General features: G+C 41.8%; 1 protein-coding gene across 6 annotated transcripts in view; it reads right to left on the bottom strand.

The window, feature by feature from the left end:
- The window catches only part of FMO5 (flavin containing dimethylaniline monoxygenase 5), a 71957-nt gene extending 52827 nt beyond the window's left edge, over window positions 1-19130 (bottom strand). For 2 of the 6 annotated variants that reach the window (XM_033093124.1, XM_033093120.1), the window contains exons 1-5: window positions 18341-18475; window positions 14079-14267; window positions 12541-12703; window positions 11646-11788; window positions 9437-9636 (exon numbers count right to left, since the gene is read on the bottom strand). In XM_033093124.1, the coding sequence (XP_032949015.1) occupies window positions 9437-9636; window positions 11646-11788; window positions 12541-12703; window positions 14079-14267; window positions 18341-18475 (830 nt within the window). Of the gene's footprint in view, window positions 1-941; window positions 1293-3625; window positions 3699-6693; window positions 7047-9436; window positions 9637-11645; window positions 11789-12540; window positions 12704-14078; window positions 14268-18340; window positions 18519-18787; window positions 18929-18970 lie in introns of those variants that run through there. The other 4 variants (XM_033093116.1, XM_033093118.1, XM_033093117.1 and 1 more) reach the window with 4 other exon arrangements.

The following is a 19130-nucleotide window of genomic DNA, read 5'->3' on the forward strand; positions in this document are numbered from 1 at the left end:
TGGATAAAGGGCGTGTGGAAAAAGTGAAGAGGGGCTGGTTCTGGGATAGGTGCATAGTCTGTAAGGAAGAAGCGTTTGTTCTTGAGGACCGGTTGTGGGCAACAGTCTGGAAAGGTCATGCGTAGCAAGGTAATGGAGGCACTGGTGGTCACTTGTGCTGGTGGCAGGCTACTGGCTCTTCTCTTTAGATAATTGTGCAACTAGCTACCTGGAAGTTAACTCAGAGTTGTAACATTCATTCAGGAATGCGAGCAAGTCTTTCGATGATTTTCCACGCAGGTGTTAACTGATTAACCTCTCTTGTCTCTTTCTTCTACCCTCGGGCCTGCTATAATTTAATTTAGGACTTCTCAGAGTGTTCATTTTCTAGTCAGGGGATTGTCAATGACACTGTTGGACTCTAATAGCACTTGGAAGTCAGTCCACAGTAAACTCTGCGTGTTGCATGTTTAGACATAGGACACAAGTAACTTGATTCTGTAGGAAGGATTGATTGCTTCTCCTTACTACCTACCGAGTTTTGGGTTTTTCCTTAAACACAGGAGTATCTAGGCAAAGAAGCAAGATCTCTTAACCAATGATGTATAATGGTTTCCTTTGCTGTGCAGAAGTTTTTAGTTTGATGTAGTCCCACTTGTTAATTTTTGCTTTTGTTGGCCTTTGCTTTTGGTGTCACATCCAAAAAATCATCACCAAGACCGATGTCAAGGAATTTATCCCCTATGTTTTCTTCTAGGAGTTTTATGCTTTCAGGTCTTAGGTTCAAGTCTTTAATCCATTTTGAATGAAAAACTAGATTTCATTGTAGGGAAAACAGAAAAGGCGATTAATGCTTTGGAAGGAGAAATAAAAGTAGATTTCTGGGCAATGTGAACCTAAGAGTTGTCCTGGAGGCATCTCTCGATCCAGCTCCCCAAAGAAAACCCGGGGAACGACACTGGAACTGCTAAAAATAGGTTATAATTATGGCAAAGAAAACAACAGCGAGCATGAACCAGGCCATCGTTAATGCTGAAGTCGTGGAACCACTGCTTTCAACTTGTCTGGTCATCATAGGCTTCCTGATACGCTCGTCTATGGTGAGGATGGCTTTTCGGGCTCCATCCCACTTTCCCGGGCCCTGTAGACGATACTGGATTGGAGTGTAGGGTCCCAATAATAACTGTAATGCCAGCTTGGGGTCGGTGAAGGCCAGAGTCAGCAGGTTGGGCCTGACACCCATCAGGTCAGCAAGCTCATCCATGATATCTATAAAGTCGACCTGAATGGTGTGGCGTTGGCTCTCCACATACCTGAAACAGACAAGACCGAAGCCGGGGTTGTCAACAGTCAGTCAGTCAATCATTCAGTCAATCAATGCTTTCTGAGTATCTGTTATTGGATCAATATTGGGCTAGGAGCCCTGGAAAATAGAGAAGAAAGGTAAGACTTTGTCTCTGTCCTTAAGGACTTTATAATCTCCTGGAGGAGATATGATAGACACACATGAAACAGAAGAATATATGACTTTTGGCAAGTCATGTGGTTTCAGACTGCTAAATAGAAATGTGGAAGAGGGTAGTTAAAACAGCTATACTAAGTCCTTGAAGGATGTGGAAGATATAGATAACCTGAGAACAAAGAGGAAAGTGTTACAAGTCAGGGGAACCTCAGAGTGAAGGAATAAAATAGGAATAAGTATAGAAATTGCGTATAGAATATCTGTAGGCACCATTCACAGTAGCAGAGGCGTGCTGTGGAAAACAAGGATACATACAGAGTTTTGTATCCTTGGACACAAAGGACAGCAGACGCAAGGACAGCAGATCCATATCCAGAGGACTTGGATATTATCAGAACAAGAGAACCCACCACAAAAATTCTCAAGTTTGGGACCCTCAGTTGTTTTATGAGGGCAGTGGTGGTGGGGTCCACAGTGCAGGACTTCCCAATGTTAATTCAGAATCTGGAAAGGAGGGGGTGAGAATGACTTACCCCCCTCCCAATGGAGCCAAATGGAATGACTGATGACACTAAGTATAGATCTGAAGAGCTAACAGGGCTTTTTAGAGGGAAAGAGTGGTAATAGCAATACTTGTGTGGAAGGAGTGGGATTCGGAAAGCTACCTGATAACTTCCTCTTTTTCCTTTCTATTCTGAAAATGAAAGAAAGAACAGTGGGACAGAAAGGTAGTAAGAGAAAAGCCAGGTCAAGTTAATTGAGATTAGAAGGGCTTCCTCGGATTAGGAGAATCCAAAACAGAGACAGGAAAAGGTGAGCGACTGTAAATTTGAGGTAGAACAGGTGAAATGGAACTGAAAGAAGGTCAAATAGGAATTTATTGAAATGGAACTACAGTTTAGAAGAAAGAAGATAGGACAGAATTTGAGAGCTCCCCCTTGTGGATGTGATGCCGGCCCAAAGGTTGGTAGGCATGCAGTTACCCTATTGTACTGGGTGAAACGCTGTCCCCGTCCTGAAGGTTTCACAAAGATTCAATAAACTCACACGTATAAAACGTTATGTGTAAGTACATAATTAACCCTCCATAAAGGCTCAATGATATCCTTAGGGACAGCTCAGTCTGAAGGTGGCTAGACAAACGTCTAAAGAGAGGAGGAAAGTTGAAATAGAATATTTCAGTGCCAGAAAAGCAAAGAAAGAAAGCATTCCAGAAGGATGAGTTCAAAACCTCAAACTCCATAGTAAGAGGGAGGAAAATGAAGTTGGACCTGGATGACCTTCAAGAGAGCAGTTGTAGGAGCAAAGATGGAAGTTACAGTGCAGGGAGCTTAGGAGGGAGAAAAGGCTGAGACTTTAGAGCATATCAGGTAGAATATGGATGCAGAAGTTTGGCAGAGGAAGGAAAGAAAAACTAGGAGAGCACCTGGCAAGGTATCAGGGTGGAATAAAAACGCTCTCCTCCTCCGAGGCAGGGGACAGTTACGCCAGTACAATCAATTGAAGAAAACTACCTCTCTGAACCTGCAATGATCCTGCCTCTGACTTTCCCACAAAGGTTTAGGCACCTGCCATTAGCTCCCACTTTGTCTAAATAAAAGTCACCCAGTGAATAAGCTCAGTTCCGAAGTTCAGATGCTAAATGACTGTGTCACCCAAGCACTAAGCACTCGGCGACGTACCACCTTCCCTGATCACACAGGCTGTTCATACCATGAGGTACTGTGACCTGAGCATGCTGTCCCCTGGCGACAGCCTGCCCAGTGGCCTCTGCAGATTTGTAAATCTACTTGCGGTTTGGAATTCGACCATATCTGCGCTCAGTAGTTCATTGCCGCTCTTCCTTCTTGTGGCAGCTCTACTAGCACTTGAAGCAATCCTTGCAAAAACAATATACCTGATTTTCTCCCCATGTGCGTTTTCCTACAGGACTCTTCTTTCAGGCCCTAAACATACGATTTTAAACACTTTTCTTCAGCTTGTCTCTTCTTTCTCACCCATAACAAACCTCTCGGTGCTGTTTCGCCATTCTATTGTCACAAACTAATATTTCTTTTTCCTTCAGAATATAACCTAAATGCTGAAAACTAACATGAGAAAGATAAATACAGTACACTATTGCTTTTACTAAGAACTAAGTGAGTAGAGAAAGTAAGCACCTACTTTCCTGGGAGAATGTCTTACCTTTTGTCCATTTTCTCTTGAGCCTCAGTTATATCTCTTAACATTTCACTTTGTGAGGGTAATGTCTTCAGCCCTAAAGAGAAAAACCAAATATTTAAGTGTGAGGTTACTTCCACAGGAACTAGAATCCTATTAACAAGTACTATGTTCTGGAGAATTCACATAATTCCTTAAAAGTCAGTAAGTGTGAGCTGCAGGCTGTTGATGAACAAGGAAGAGCTGAAGTTCAGAGATTTCCCAAGGGTTCTAGCAAGGTGGGAAGGTGAGCCTGAATTATATTTCCATGGAAGTGGGTCCAACTAGGTGTTTCGGTTTGCTCTCAGGCCTAAGGCAGGTTGTACTTAGGTAATCCTGACATTCTTCACTCCTGACTTGTCCCACCACGTTTTGTGTAAAGATAATGTTCCAAGGGAAAAGAGGCGTGGCTGCCATTCTGCTGTTCAAGTCCAGTCCAGCCTTTTCACATACCTGGAAGTTGGCTAACGTCGTTCAGAAGGTCAGATCCTCAGAAAAGTGTCTGCTGCAGAGTTTCTATCTTCATTTACCTCTAAAGCTAAACTGGCATTCGTTTGAATAGATATTTATTAGAATCCTCCCATGTGCTAGGCACGGGGCTGGGCTTGGACCACAAAGGCTAATAAACGCAATTCTTTATATAAAGAGCTTTCGATACACTACTAAGGGAGGGAGCAAATACACATTTTTTTTCTTGTAGAAATAAGGAGGAAAAGGGGAGCATATGAAGCAGAGAGAGTAGCAGAAGTACAGGGTACCAGAGTACCCGCTATGTTTGCTGCTCAGTGGGTTTGTCATGAGGGCATTTAGAAGAACGTAGGACGTATGGTAAAGACTCGTGAATGATGGGCCTGCCAAAGCAGGCCGGATGCAGTTCGTCAGGAACCTGAATGCCATGCTATGACATAATGTTTTCTTATCATCCAGAGAGCTGATATAATTCCATACGTTTTTCAAGGAAAGAAATTTGGTGAATGAAAGTACAACACTCACAAGGGCTTTTGAGAGGGCTACAAAAGAGGGAAAGAATAAAACTCGATTTCAGTCAAGGCAAGGAAGGGGGTTCGGTGTCCTAGAAAAGGGTGCAATATCTCCTTGACAAGAACACAGTAATTCCAGAGAGCAGAGGGGGAAGGAAAATGGGGAAAGGAGAGGCTGGGCAAGGGGACAGGCTGAGGTGGGCAGCCATGAAAGAACAGGAGAAACTGATCCCGAGAGTTTAAAATGGGTACAGTGAAGGCAGAATTCAGGGATGAGAATGGCAGGAATTTGGTAGGTAGACAGGAGGGCTGTGGGAGAACTGAAAACTCAGGGTTCCTGTCAGAAGTTTGATAAAGTTATAGACTTAAACTTATCACTTCTAGTTTTAGAAGAAAGCTGGAGGAATGAGCACCAGGCCTCTGTGAGCACAGGAAGCTGGGCTTTTGGTGCATTTCCCCTAACATCCCTAATCCCATAGCTGTAATGCAGACTCCTTCCATTTTCCCTGTTCTTCTCAACAGTTCACTTGGTCCTGGAAGAGTCCTAGTTATTTAACTTAAGCTAAGATGCTCTGGCCCCTTTAATGTGACTTTTTCCTCTTACTCAATTGACCAAATTAAAAGATCCATTTAATGTGACTGGAATTAAGCCAACTTTATGGGTTACTTGCATTTGATTCCTGGTCCAGGGCCCTCAAGTAGTATGTGATCTACTGTCTAGAAAGGAATTAACAAATGATAGGATTTTGGGGAAATTTGGAAACGTTTTTGATTTATCAATGCTGACTCTATTGCTTCTTTTTTTCTCTGCTACCATGAAGAGCTTCTCTAGGGAAGAGGAAGCTGTAATTCCAACCAGAAAGTGGAATAGTTTTAATTAAACATTACTAATGTTAGCAAATTCTATCATAACTACCATAGAATCAAATAATTTCTTTGTTAGAAGGAATTAAAGCTTAAAGCTCATCTGATTTCTCTGTCCTGAGGTTTGAATCTACTCCATGTTGGCTCGGTAAAATGGCCATCCAGCCGTTTTCATTCTCTTCCTATTCTCTTTGGATTCCTCACGATTTCATAGGCAGCCCGTTCCATCTTAAAATGGCACTGGCTGATACGAAAAAAAATTGTTTGTTTGTTTTTAATGATATTGTGCAATCCTCAACATTTTACTCCTTGGTCCTGGTTCAACCATTTGAAGAGATACTGAGGAAATACAATCCTTTGGTTGGGATACCTCTTCAGATATTTGAACCCTTGTATCTCCCCTGAATCTTATCTTCTCCAGGCTAATCCTCTCCAGTTTCTTCAGTTATATTTAAAATGGCACATTTTCAAATCCCTTAACCATTCTTGCTCTCCTTTTACTGGCCTCCACTTTCACTTTTAAAACATATCTTTGGGTGTCAGACCTGTTTAGAGAACCATTTTACATTGTAGGACATTATAATTTTTTAATGATGCTTGACACAATTAAGCCCTTTGAGGGCCATATCATTCTGCTGACTCACATTGAGCCCTCTATTCCAAATCCCAAAGTTTTTTCTCATGTTGTAGCCAAAAGTGAATGAGGGGCTATAAAGTGGGGAAAGTGAGAATTGGAGAGGTTGAGTCTTCTACATTGTGGACCAGTCTTTAACCAAGTCTTAATCTGGGGGCTGAAATCAAATCACACCATTTTTATATTTGACTGTACCAATAATGAAAAAAATAAACTTCTTTTGCCTCATAAATATATCCCAGTTGTTTGAAATCTAGGTGAGTGGATTCTGATCTAGAGTGTACATTGGAATCACTTGGGAAACATTTTCTCAAAGATCTTATGTCTGCCCCACCGCAGACTTAAGAAATAAACACCATGAGGCAAAGTACGTCTATTTTGGGAAAATTCCCAGGAGATTATAATGTATGTCCATGGTTATAAACTAGTACTTTATATTCACTCAATAATTAATTTTGGAGCACTAATTTTGTGTGAGGCACTGTTACAACCATACATACTGTCTCAGCTATTTAAAGGCAAAAACTTAAACATACTACCAAGTTATTAAGTATTCAACTTGCATGGCCACTTACCTTTAAATACTTGAGTGACCCAGCGTCCTTGGATCTCTGAAATGGGCATGATGGCACCCAAGGGCTGGACTAAGCCTATGATTGCAAGAGTTGGCTTTTCCAGGTTAGGAGGGAAGACCGTTTTATACAGGGATACCTTGTTTTTGACTACTTTGACAGAATCTTCAAGAAAAGGAAAGGCAAAGGTATAGCCTGTTGCAAAGATAACAGCATCAATGTTATCCTCTCTGGAGCCGTCTTCAAATATGGCGGCTGTCTCTGTGAATTCCTTCACATTTCCTTTCACCTTCACCATGCCAGAAATTATACGATTTGGAAGTTCATCATTGACTGTTGGATGCTGACTCAGGGCTCTGTGAATGGTGATAAAGACCAAAAGAAGGAGAAATGAGAGAGAACATTGAGGAGTCAAGGAAAGGGGGCAAGGAAGGAGAGAGAAATCAATAACACACAGGTAAAATTCTACTTTGATGGAGATGGTTACACAATATGCCAATGGTCTCCCTCTTGGCTATCCCTGAAATTTGGAAAAGGTCTAATGTATATTGGCACAGATCAGGATCTCAGAGCAGAAGTTGGACCGTAGATGACATTGAGATGGAAGATGTTGGAGAAGTAAAGCAAGAATGGTCTGATTTGGAGAGTGCATGTGTGGTTTCTCAAGGAATAATAATGTGCCCAAGCCACAAAACTGTGAGTCTTACAGATGGCCACCAAGTCTTTTCCCTTTCTCCTCTTAACATCCCAGAACAGTTGTATGTATTCTCCATCTCACCCAGACTATTACGGTTGTCTTTAGGGCCTCGTGCTCCATCCCCCTTCAATCTATCTTCTTCATCATTTTTGGAGTGGTTATTCCAAAATGTATTTATTATTATGTCACTAACTTGCTTAAAATCTTTCAATAGCTCTGGACTGTCTTTGTTCCAGACTTTTCATTTAGCAGAGCATATATAGGTTTTCACGTACCTGCCCAATGAGCCTGGGGATGAACTTAGTCACCTTCCGTCTTTGCCATATAGTCCAACCAAATCAGACGTCATGCAGGTCCCACAGCATATTTTTTGCTATCCCAAGATCTTGTACTTATAATTAGAATGCTACTTCCTTAACCTATTTGTTTGACTATCTCTTGTTATTCCATAAAGCCTCAATTTATTTTGTAATGACCAAAATTTTAGATACTACAGTTTCCACAACTGGGTGAAATAAATGGCTCAAAACTTGTTGGACTTTCAGCCTCAAAAGTATCACCCCACTGACTAATTTCAAAGGAATAAAATACCATTACCAAAGAGAAGCCTGGTGGATACCATCTTTTCTAAGTGATCAAATCTAACCTCATTCATATGGGATACCTGCTAGCACGTGGCTCCCAATGTACCAAGAAGACACAACCTATGAGTATTTGTGCTACAAATTTTAACCTGAACATAATAAGGAAGAATAACTATGCAAGTGCAAATTTAGAGAATTTCTATAAAATGATTGGCTTGGATTTTTTTAAAGTGAAGAATTATTTCAGATTAAGAGAAAGAGACATGTCAACTAAATGCAGTGGTGAAATTCCTGACAGGATCCTGGATTTAAAAAATAAAAAAGCTATAAAGATACATTATTGGGGCAATTTGGGAAATTTGAATATGTGATATATTAGATAATGATATTTTATCAATGTTAAATTTCCCAAGTGTGATAATTGTGTTATGTTTATAGAGGAGAGTACCTTTTTTCTTAGGCAATATATGCTGAATAATTTAGGGTAAAACGACTTAATGATTGCAACTTTGTCTTAAATGGTTCAGAGAAAAAATATGTATATGTATGTATGCATGGCTGCATGTAGTATGTATGCTATATATGTATGGATCAATTTTTAGAGAGAGGGAGAAAGAAGAAGCAGATAAGGCAAACTGTTAATAGGTGACTCTAAATGAAGCATACATGGGTGCTCATTGTACTTACTATTTTGTATTAAGTAAATCTGAACATTTTTAATAATTGGAGGGAAACCAGCACTTAAAATTAGCTCTAGAAATGCTTTCACAGTCTACTTCCTTGGCTGTGTGAGAACTCCCACCCTTCATACTCGCTGAACATGCCATGCATTTCTCTATCTTATTCTGTTGTCTCTCTTCTCATTAGAGTATTTAAGGTAAAATCCATTTCTCGAGTCTGCCATTGATTTCTTAGGTGCTCTCGGGCAAGTTAGTTTCCCTAAGTGTCAAATTTTAGATCTGTAAAATGAGATAAAACACCAAGCTGTAGGGAGGGCTGCAGTGAGCATTAAATGAGATGATGCCTGTAACCATTCAGCACCAGGCTTGTCTCCATGAAGTCCTCAGAGAGGTGAGGTGTTACTATTTGTATTAATCCTCCTAGCAGGTCTTTAATCTCTATATTCTCATGCGCTGTATAATGCTTGGCTCATAGGAGGTGCTCAGTGTTGATGAATAAATGATGCGCTGCCCTCTGCTACCATTGTATTGTCGTCACTGGGTGTCATGGAAAAGAACTGGTACCCGGGGAAATGCTCCAATGGTTAATGCCAAGGTGAGTCCTAGACCGAAGATTACAGACCAGTAGATCTTGGGCTTCAGTGGGGACAAGGTAGAAATCTGATCTCAGAGTCTGTGGATTTTCTTAATGTATGTGTAGCGGTAGCTCCACTATTAGCCTATGTGAACAGTCCTTATTTTCGTGTCCTGGCCATTACTGCCCCATTCCCATCCTGGAAACGTACCTGTGTTTAGGCTTTAGGCCATACATTTCGTGGTTAAACCTTTGGTTCATCTGTCTTTCCAAATATGTGTTTAATAACGATTGAGAAACAATCTTTGTCAGAAAATTTTTAAGTCGAGAAAACAACAACACATCAATAGGATATCCACGGTCTCCCACACGATTCATGATCCAAGCCCCTCTCCTGGTGCTGAGGAAAACCTGGGGCGTGAGAAAAATGGTTTGCTTTTACCATACTCTGGCTCATTATCCTGTAAAACTACCCTATTTTCTTCAAGATTAAGTTTAAATTCATTAGTCTGGCTTTTGATACCTCTTACAATCTTTTTTGTTTCCTGCCATTTTCCTTCTCAAACACTAACCTTACAATTAAATTGGTGTGTGCACTGACCAAAAATATGTCTTGCTCTGAAGCACCACTGCCTTTCTGTTTAATGTCATTGTCCCTCCCTGAAAAGCCCCCGATCCTCTTAATTCTCCAAAGCCTATTCATTTTGAAGATCCAGATCAAGTTTGGCTCTGCCATGAAGTCACCACTCACTGTTCCGGCTGACAGTTTTTCTCTCCTTCTTCTGAAATTCTCTAGTACTTTCCCCCATCCAATTCATTTAAAAACGTGAAACAACAGAGCTAAAAGCAACTGAATATCATTTAATTCAAAATCCTCAAAGTCATTTTTGCGTTTGACATTGTTTGAATTACTTCCCCCCAAAAAATTGTAATTTATTAATTTTATTGATGATAAACTCTTTATTTCCTTTAACTGTAATATGTAAGCGTACTTAATTATGGTAGCACCTAAAGTCACCATCGGTGAGAATATAAGCCTGAAGTTAAACACTCTTATTTTCTGTCCCTCCAGATATGTTCGCTCTGGTGTGGAAGGAGGGCACACACATCTTTTATTCTCGACCCAGTTCGTCATCACGACACCTCCATTTATTGAGAATCGTGACCTGTACATCACTACGCCAGGTACTTTATCTGCATCTTATTTAATCACCACAACAACCTCTTGCGGTCCGTATTATGATCCCCATTTCAGGGGCGGGAGGCGTGAAGACCATGCCTAAGTGGCCTCAGGTCACACAGGTCGTAAGTGGCAGAGCTGACTTTCCAACCCAGGTCTGACTGACTCCATAGCCTGTATTTAAGAAATGTTCCATTGATTATTTATTGGAAAAACTGAAGATTGCTAGTAGAATAACAGGAAACTCACCAGTCTTTTGATGTCCTCTGCTGCCTAAAGTCCATGTTCCGAGCTGATCAAAGTTTGACCTTGAATTACTTGGCAGAGCATACTTTCTCTACATTATAAAACTCTCTAGAGATAGATGTGAGTTGTTAGGTATATATATATATATATATATATATATATATATATATATATATATATACATTGCCTTATGGCCATTAGTCTCAGCTGTAAGAAAACGGTAACCTGTCCACAGAGGGCTAATCATGAACTTCACACATATTCTCACAGATGGTGACCTTAACGCTCTCATAATTAAGCACTTTTAGATGTCACAGTTGAAAGAGCATGCATGGTCCTAGGAATGAAATGGTTTTGTGTGCAATCTATATCACTTTTGTTTTATAAGTATATGAGGAATGTCAATGCTCGGAGCCTCAATACAGGTTTCCTACCATGCTTCCCCAAAATTAAGAACTATCCTGACCATCACCTCTAATGCATTCTTTGGAGCAAAAATTAATATAAGATCCGGTCTTACTTTAATGTAATATAATACCGATCTTATATGATATAATAATAATATAATATAATATAATACCAGGTTGTGAAGAAGAAAATATCCCACCATCCTGAGTGCCAAGCTCATTGATCCTGGGTGTTTCCGTGAGAGCCTGGCACTCCTGCTGGCCAGCAGAATACCACACTTCTGAACGTCACATTCCAACAAGCTCTCCCAGCAATTACTGGGTCTCCTTCAAAGCCGGAGGCACACTCTGAAGGGACAGCCTACTGGGATTATGAGCACCCTCTGTGGTCATGACCTCATTCCTTAGGGTGAGGCCAACTGAATGATGGGAATCTAACCGGCAACTTTGGCTGCCAGTGAGGCAATGAAAGCAAGCCCTGCATTTGTCATCCGCGCTGACGAGCTACTTGCAGGTCTCCATAGTCCCCCTTGGGTCCACCTGCTGCTTCCCCAGTGAAGCAAAGTAAATAATGTGCTGATTCAAACCTGCTTGGCTGTGTGGCTAATCTCCACGGCCAGATCCCCTCCAGAGTTCCCAATGCCAATGACAATGACTCTCTTTCCACTGAAACTCTCTGGATTCTTATAGTCTCGACTATGGAAGTACTGTCCTTTGAACTTCTCAATTCCTGCAAGAGAAGGGAAAATAATCAGACGCCTTACCTGATACCGTTTGACAAATCATTTTCCTGGGCAGTGTGTAGACTTTAAGCCTACACTCTCCACACGTTCTCCCCTTACTCAGCTGCACTCTTGCCTCTGGACATTTTTGCCTGTTTTCTTTCCCCATGGCCTCCGAGCAGAACCTTGTGGTTTGCTTCCCGTAAGTAGTCTCCTTCATTCAGGATCTGTTTGTATTCTGGACTTGTAGAACCAGAAATCAAAACTACTTTAGAAAACTTCCATTCTCTTTTGTCTTTTCATCCTCTTTAGATACCTACTCCCATTCAATTGGAGTATATGTTTTTATAAAGTCTGGAGTATGCACAGAATGCTTCTTTTTTTCCCCACATGAGACTGTAATAAATTCTTTCCTGAAGCTTTAATTTCTTCCTATACACTGAATATTTCTGTTTGTTTTCTCAATTGCTGAAAAGGTCCTCATCCAACCTAATACAGACCAACTCCATGTTCTTTCTTCTGATTGTTAGAAAAACTAAAGTCATTGTGAAAGGAGACATAGAGCCCTCTTCACTTTCCTCGCTCTCTACAATTCCCATGACCTCCAGCTCCCAAAGGGCAGAGATACAGTTACCCCCTCGTGGTGCTGGAGGATATGCAGAATCAGGATAAGTAGTCCCTCAGATGGAAACCCCCCCATTACTCGGGGATCAGGTCACAGGCATGGTTCAAGGGTCTCCCTGCCCGGTAGGCGACTCACCAGGGAAGCTCTCCAAGGGTAAGTGAGCATTGGTGTGGTGGCCAGTGCAAACCATGACCCCATCGAAGACAGTCACCTCCTTTTTCCCTTCAGATTCCGTGACCACCTCCCATTGGCCTGAAGTGGGGAAATCAGGCTGCTTCTTCACACTGCACACAGTGGTCTGCAAAGAAAAGCGATAGCCACAGGGGCTGTACCCGTGGCCTGTACAGTGGGCATCTTCCCTGACACCACTGTCCTTACAGAGCGTTACACAAAGGGCTGGTATCACATGATAGGGCTCACGCAGGGATATTTGCTTTTCGTACCCCACAAATAAGAACTTTGTGGGTGCTTGTGGTCAGTGTGAGAAAACTTCCATGAGGCAGGCTACATAAAACACAGTTGGCCGGCTGACGTTGCACTGTCCTCTGCTTCTAGAAATGTGCAAACTACTACTTCTCTTGGACGAGGCCCTACGGCAATGTGACACTTCACTAAAACTTGGGTTTTTGTGTTTCTGAGACACTAAGACACTCCATGCACTCAATGCGTTTTCCTCCCCTGACCCCCAGACATCGTGAGACCCTCTGATGTCTTCTTACTCCCAGGTCCTGTTCTTGCTCTCTAGCCTTAAATATGTAGCTGAGATGTAGGGCTCCCTTTCCTAGTGGAGCAGAAAAGCATCTCAGTGGCTCATTTATGTAAAATAATATTTACGTAAATATTTACGTAAAAGGTAGAAACTTCTAGTTATAAAATAACTATGGCCTGGGTGTAATGTGCAATATGGTGACTACAGTTAACACTGTTGTGTGGCATATTTGAAAGTTGTTAAGAGAGTCAATCTTAAGTGTTCTTATCACCAGGAAATAAAAGGTAGAAGATTTGGGCTTTTTGCCAGCTGTCAGAAATATATGCTTTTTAATGGCTGTGGCTGAAAATGATAGAAAAATTTGGAAGACTTTACAGCAGGAAGAAACCACTGAAGTGATGGACTATAATCATCTTGTTTTACAGAGCAGAAAATAAGGAAACATCAAAGCTGAGGAACTTACTTGTCTAAGTCACAAGATGTTAACAGGAGAACAAAGACTAGAATGCAAGTTTTTCTTCCCCAATTCAGTGTTCTTCCCTTTTCACCAGTTAACTTCTTTGCTTTCTCTATAACTACTGCATTGGGGTGTTATGATCACATAAAATCATGTAATGGAAAATACTTCGGAAAGGATGAAAGGGCCAAGAAATAGCGGACAAGTTGTGGAAAAAGAAGTTCCCGTGCCTGTCAGTCCCCTTGTCTAACTGGGACAACAGTTCCCCTCATTTGTTTCATTGCACTTAAATAGTATCACAAGGAGACATTGGAAACATTCTGGCAGGTGGTTTACTGGATCTGGGGACAAAATATAAAAATGGGACCTTTCCATGAATAATCTTCTGGCACAGAGTAGACAATCTGTGGAGTCTGTCTGGATGGGACAGAAACAGGTGCATATCAAAGCCATCTTTACATATAACCGAACACCTTGAAGCCCAAAGATACCTACAAAGTCCCCTACCTTGAATCGAATATACTTTACAAGGTCAAATTCTTTGGCGTACATCCGGAAATACTCCAGCACTTGGGAGTTGTGCATGAAGTTAGGAAAATGAGCGGGGATCGGATAGTCGCTGAAACACATAATCTCCTTTGAAGTGTTGATGATCACTGATTTGTAGATACTGGCCCTTCCTTCTTCAGGATTTTCCTGCAGTAAATTAGAAGCATTCATAGCAATTTGAGAATTAACTTCATCGTTTACAAGAAGACAATAAACATTTCAAAGAGGTTTCTGAAAGTAATGCCATTTAAAAAAAGTTATATACACACACACACACACACACACACACACACCCTCCACATCTCCCAGTATTTGTGCCCTCGTGCATGTAGTCTCTCCACCTGGAATGAGTTGTCTTTATGACTTGCTTTTGACCAACAGCATGCAGTTGGAAGGATACTGAATGGCTTCCAAGAGTACGTCCTAAGTAGTCTGGCAGCTTCTGTCTGGGGCTCTTAGAAAGCGGGCTCTGGTGGAAGTCAGCAGCCCAACAAGAAGTCCAGATACCCTGAGGCCACCGTACTGCGAGGAAGCCCAAGTGAGTTCCCTGAAGAGACTGTCTGGCATAGAGAGATGTGCAGCCAGCCCCAGAAATTCTAGTTGTCCCAGCTGCAGTTCTAAGCATGTGAGCAAAGAGACCATAGCAGATGTCCAGTTTCAGCTGTGACCGGATTGCAACAACGTGAGATTCCAAGGGAGAACTGCCCATCTAAGTAATAGTCTTAAATATTTTATATATTCAGGTAAGTTTACATATACTTGTGAGATTGCTCTCTAGGAATCAATGTACTAACTTAGATTCTGTCTAGTAGGTGTTCCCATTTTACCTCCGTTTTACTAAATTGAAAGACTGTTACTCAGTGTTAGCATAAATGGGGTGAAATGGGAACTCAGATTCAAGCTGGAGAGAGTGTAATTTTGTACAATGTGCTTTGCATACTTGCCAACATCAGTCTTACCTAACATTAGTGATGAGATCAAGAATTGATTGAAATTAGTATCTTGAGAATTTATATATATTGTAGTCCCCCCTTATTCGCTTTCCAAGGTTTCCGTTACCCACAGTCAACTTCGGTCTGAAAATATTAAATGGAAAAATTCCAGAAATAAACAACTTCTGAGTTTTAAATTGTGAGCCATTCTGAGTAGCTGATGAAATCTGGTGCCCTCCCTCTTACCCGCCCATGATGTGAACCATCTCTTTGTCTACTGTCTCCACACTGTGTGCGTCACCTGCCCTTTAGTCACTTAGTAGCCATCTCAGTTATCAGATGGACTGTCATGGTACCACTGTCCTTGTGTTCTAGTGACCCTTACTTTACTTCATAACGGCCCCAAAGCGCAAGAATAGTGATGGTGGCAGTTTGGGTATGCCAAAGAGAAGCCGTAAAGTGCTTCTATTCAGAGAAAAGTGAGTCCATACAAACAGATTGTGAGAGAGAAACCACATTCATATAACTTTTCTTACACTCAATTATAATTGCTGTACTTTATTACTAGTTTTTGTAGTTAATTCCTTATGATGCCCAATTTATAAATTAAACTTTATCATAGGTATGCATGTATAGAAAATAAATAGTGCATATAGGGTTCGGTACTATCCATGGTTTCAGGCAACCACTGGGGGTCCTGGGACATCTCTGCCATGGATAAGGGGGGATAATTATTACTAGAAAATACTCAGCAATAACAAAAAGTGGACAGGTGGTGAATCCTACTCATGTTTGGCAGGTGGAATAGAGATAAGAAAATGCAAGTGATGATATTTGAGAAGAAAAACATACATACTGAATCCCTGGGACCTGTCCCAAGAAAGAGAAAAAGGAAGATCTGAATCCTTTGCGTCTTACTGGACACCTGGTAGCAACAGTGGAATTCCAAAGGGCTTTGGATGGTCCTATGTATGAAATCCCTAATAAATTACCAAAAAGTTAGGGGGGTAGGATTGGGGAGAGCGGGTCTCCAAATAACAAGTGAGGTTGTGGTAGAGAAGCTCATTTCAAATACAGGAAAGTCTTTAGGAAACCAGCTTCGGCATGGAAAATGTGTTTAATCATCTACTGATGGATGTTTCTAGGACTCAGGCCGCACAACTGTGTCACTGTGGACTATGTGAGAATGAAGGTCTCTAGTTCCACAGCATTCTAAGCAGCCACTCAAGGCATTTTGCATCTTAAGGATTCATTTATAAAAAATAAATATGTTTGGTACCTAATATGTGCCAGGTATCACACTTGGCTCTACAAATATAGTGGAGTGTGTGTGTGTGTGTGTGTGTGTGTACGTAAAATATATAATATATGTATGTATTAAAATATGTAAAGTATATATATATAATAGACACAGATGTGATCTGTCTTAACATAAGTCAGAGAGTTAGAATAGTACCTCGGTTTTCGAACATCTCTGTTGACGAACATTTCGGTCTACGAATGCCGTAAACCCAGAAGTTTTCGAACACGTCTCAGAAGTCGGACATGTCACGCGGCTTCCACTGAGTGCAAGATCCTGATGCCTAGCTGTCAGCTTTTTTCGAACGTTTCAGAACTCGAACGGTCTTCCGGAAAAGATTACGTTCGAAAACCGAGGTACCACTGTATTATGAAATTCAGCTTATTTATTTTCAAGGAAGCAGTTCATACGGTGTTGAAATTTTGCCAAGAGGATAACTAGAAAAAACTTTTAAGTCTTTAACAGAGAACAATTGTAAGCTGCTTTGGAGATAAAAGCAGAACCTGATAATCAGTAGGATGGAGGACCCGTGACTGATTTTGTGCCGAGTCAGCAGTTGACAAACCTGGCTAGGATGCTTACCAGAGACACCCGGTGTGTGGGCCCCACCCTGGGCCTACTGAGTGATAACTGCCATGTAGCACTTATTGTGCACCTGGCAGTGTATTAATGATTGATACAATTATTCCTTCACTTTGTCCCCACAGAAACTGTGTATTGCAGGTACTATTATTATCTCCTTCTGAAAGATGAAGAAACAGGGGCAGAGAGGTTGACTGATTTCCCTAATATCACTCTGCGAGATGGGTGCAGACACAGAATTTCATCCCAGATTGTGCTCTTAACCTCTGCACTCTGTGGTGGCTGGAGCTCCAAAGAATAATTTTCCATTAATTATTAAACACTAACAGCCTTTTCAGCCCGTGCCCGAGACTGATTATGACAGAGGCATGGGCGGGCGGTGTGGTCTCCTAAGGGGTATCCACTCTAGATCTGAGTAAGGACTCGTATCAAACAGAGTTAGTCCCCAAAGACAGAGCCAGGACGCAAAAGGACTGTACTGCTGTTTAAATAAGGGATGCTGTGAAGCCCCTTTTAACTAGCTGGTCAACACTGTGTTAGATTTTATGAAATAGGAAACATATTTGGACACCTCAATGCCATTCCCTGGTTTGGAAAGTGAGCTTGTTTAAAAGCAAACGCAATGCATGTCACTTGGAGATCAGGAAAGGAGGTTGATATTGTATGGCATATATAATAAGCTTAACTTTCATTTAAGTGGATGATACCTTGACTGTTAGTAAGAAGTTATAGGGCTAGATGTGCATATTAAAGCAACTGGACTTTAAAACTGAACATACGCAAGGAGAAGAAAACCCCGTCACAGGTGCCCTCTGCCTACTTCTGAAGACGGACTTTAAACTGTTGTTTTGATTTCTCAAGTGAAGTAAAAGTTCAAAGCAACAAAGGCAGCCGTGTTATATATTGTAGCAAAGGACTGGGATTATTAGAGAATGATCTAAAGTGAACCAGGATTCAAAAAAAGGGAAAGAACAAGATTACAGAAGATTGAACAGGGGGATTCCTGGAAGGAGTTGTAGTCCAGGTAATCTAGATCACTTACTACTAGTGCAGACCAGGAGCAACCACTCTACAGTTTTAAATCACTTTACATTTTCTAATGTTTGTTATTTTGTTGCCCTCCGCCCGTCGTTACCCCATTCTGGATAGCAGCAAAACTCTTAAAATGAAAACGATCTCATGCAATTTTCCTAAACATCAGTAAAGGAAAAGCAAGTCCCATCTTGCTGCCAGCCCAGGGAAAAAGGAACCTGCAGAGAGGTGACAGCTGCTAAGAAGAGGGCAGCAGGCTGACTTCTAACATATTTAATCACTGTCAAGGCCATCATATTTCCTGACATGAGATAAATATCTCACGCACCTGCTTGCAGCGAGGGTTCCAAGTATTAAAGAACCAGGAGATTTACCTGGAACCTCCAGAGCCCCCCGATGTCATCAGTCCTTTCAAAGCAGACAGGCTCCAAGCCTTCTTCCAGGCAGCACTTGATGGATACCAGCCCGCTCACGCCTCCCCCAATCACGGCAATTCTTTTCTTGGTCATTGTCTCCAGGGATCTTCACAGGGCTGGGTCAATGTAACTTGTCCTAAAGAAAGGATGACGAATGACAGAAAACCCACATCAGTTAACACCTTTCAAGGAAGACCTTAGCCATAGCATCCGAATAAATCCTGCAACAACAGGTGACTTTTGGAAAGCCAGAGTCTGCAGTCTTCTCAGCAGCAGGGAATTGCTTCGCATGGGATAGGGGAGCCCGGGCCTGCAAGACCCAGAGGCGCGCCCAGAGCTGAGAGCTCCGTGCTCAAACCGGATCTCACTGCCTTTCCTGCCTGCAGCACCTGGCGGACCCCTCACCTGCGATCCGTAGGCTGCTGTGCACTGTTAGCCTTTTTCGATGAAATATAAAGCAACAACGTGCAAACACAGCAACATCTAATGGGGAGGGGCTGTTCCCGCACCTCCTCTTTCAGCCAAATCCCGCCCACCCAGCGGCACCCATTCCCTCCCTCAGGGGGAATAAACCTGGGTGGAACCTGCCTTGGGGTGAAAAAGTTACTCTTACAACCTTTGGTTTTCAGCTGCTGTTTTCCGCACTCTCAACTGCTCACTCTGGGGTGGGAGCTGCCTATATCCCCATGGCTCCCCTCCCCTTTGTTACCACTTTCAACTTCCTGGTGTTTGCCTTAAAGTGACAAAC

Source organism: Rhinolophus ferrumequinum, chromosome 22 (genome assembly GCF_004115265.2).
Source record: "Rhinolophus ferrumequinum isolate MPI-CBG mRhiFer1 chromosome 22, mRhiFer1_v1.p, whole genome shotgun sequence".
NCBI classification, from domain to species: Eukaryota; Metazoa; Chordata; class Mammalia; order Chiroptera; family Rhinolophidae; genus Rhinolophus; species Rhinolophus ferrumequinum.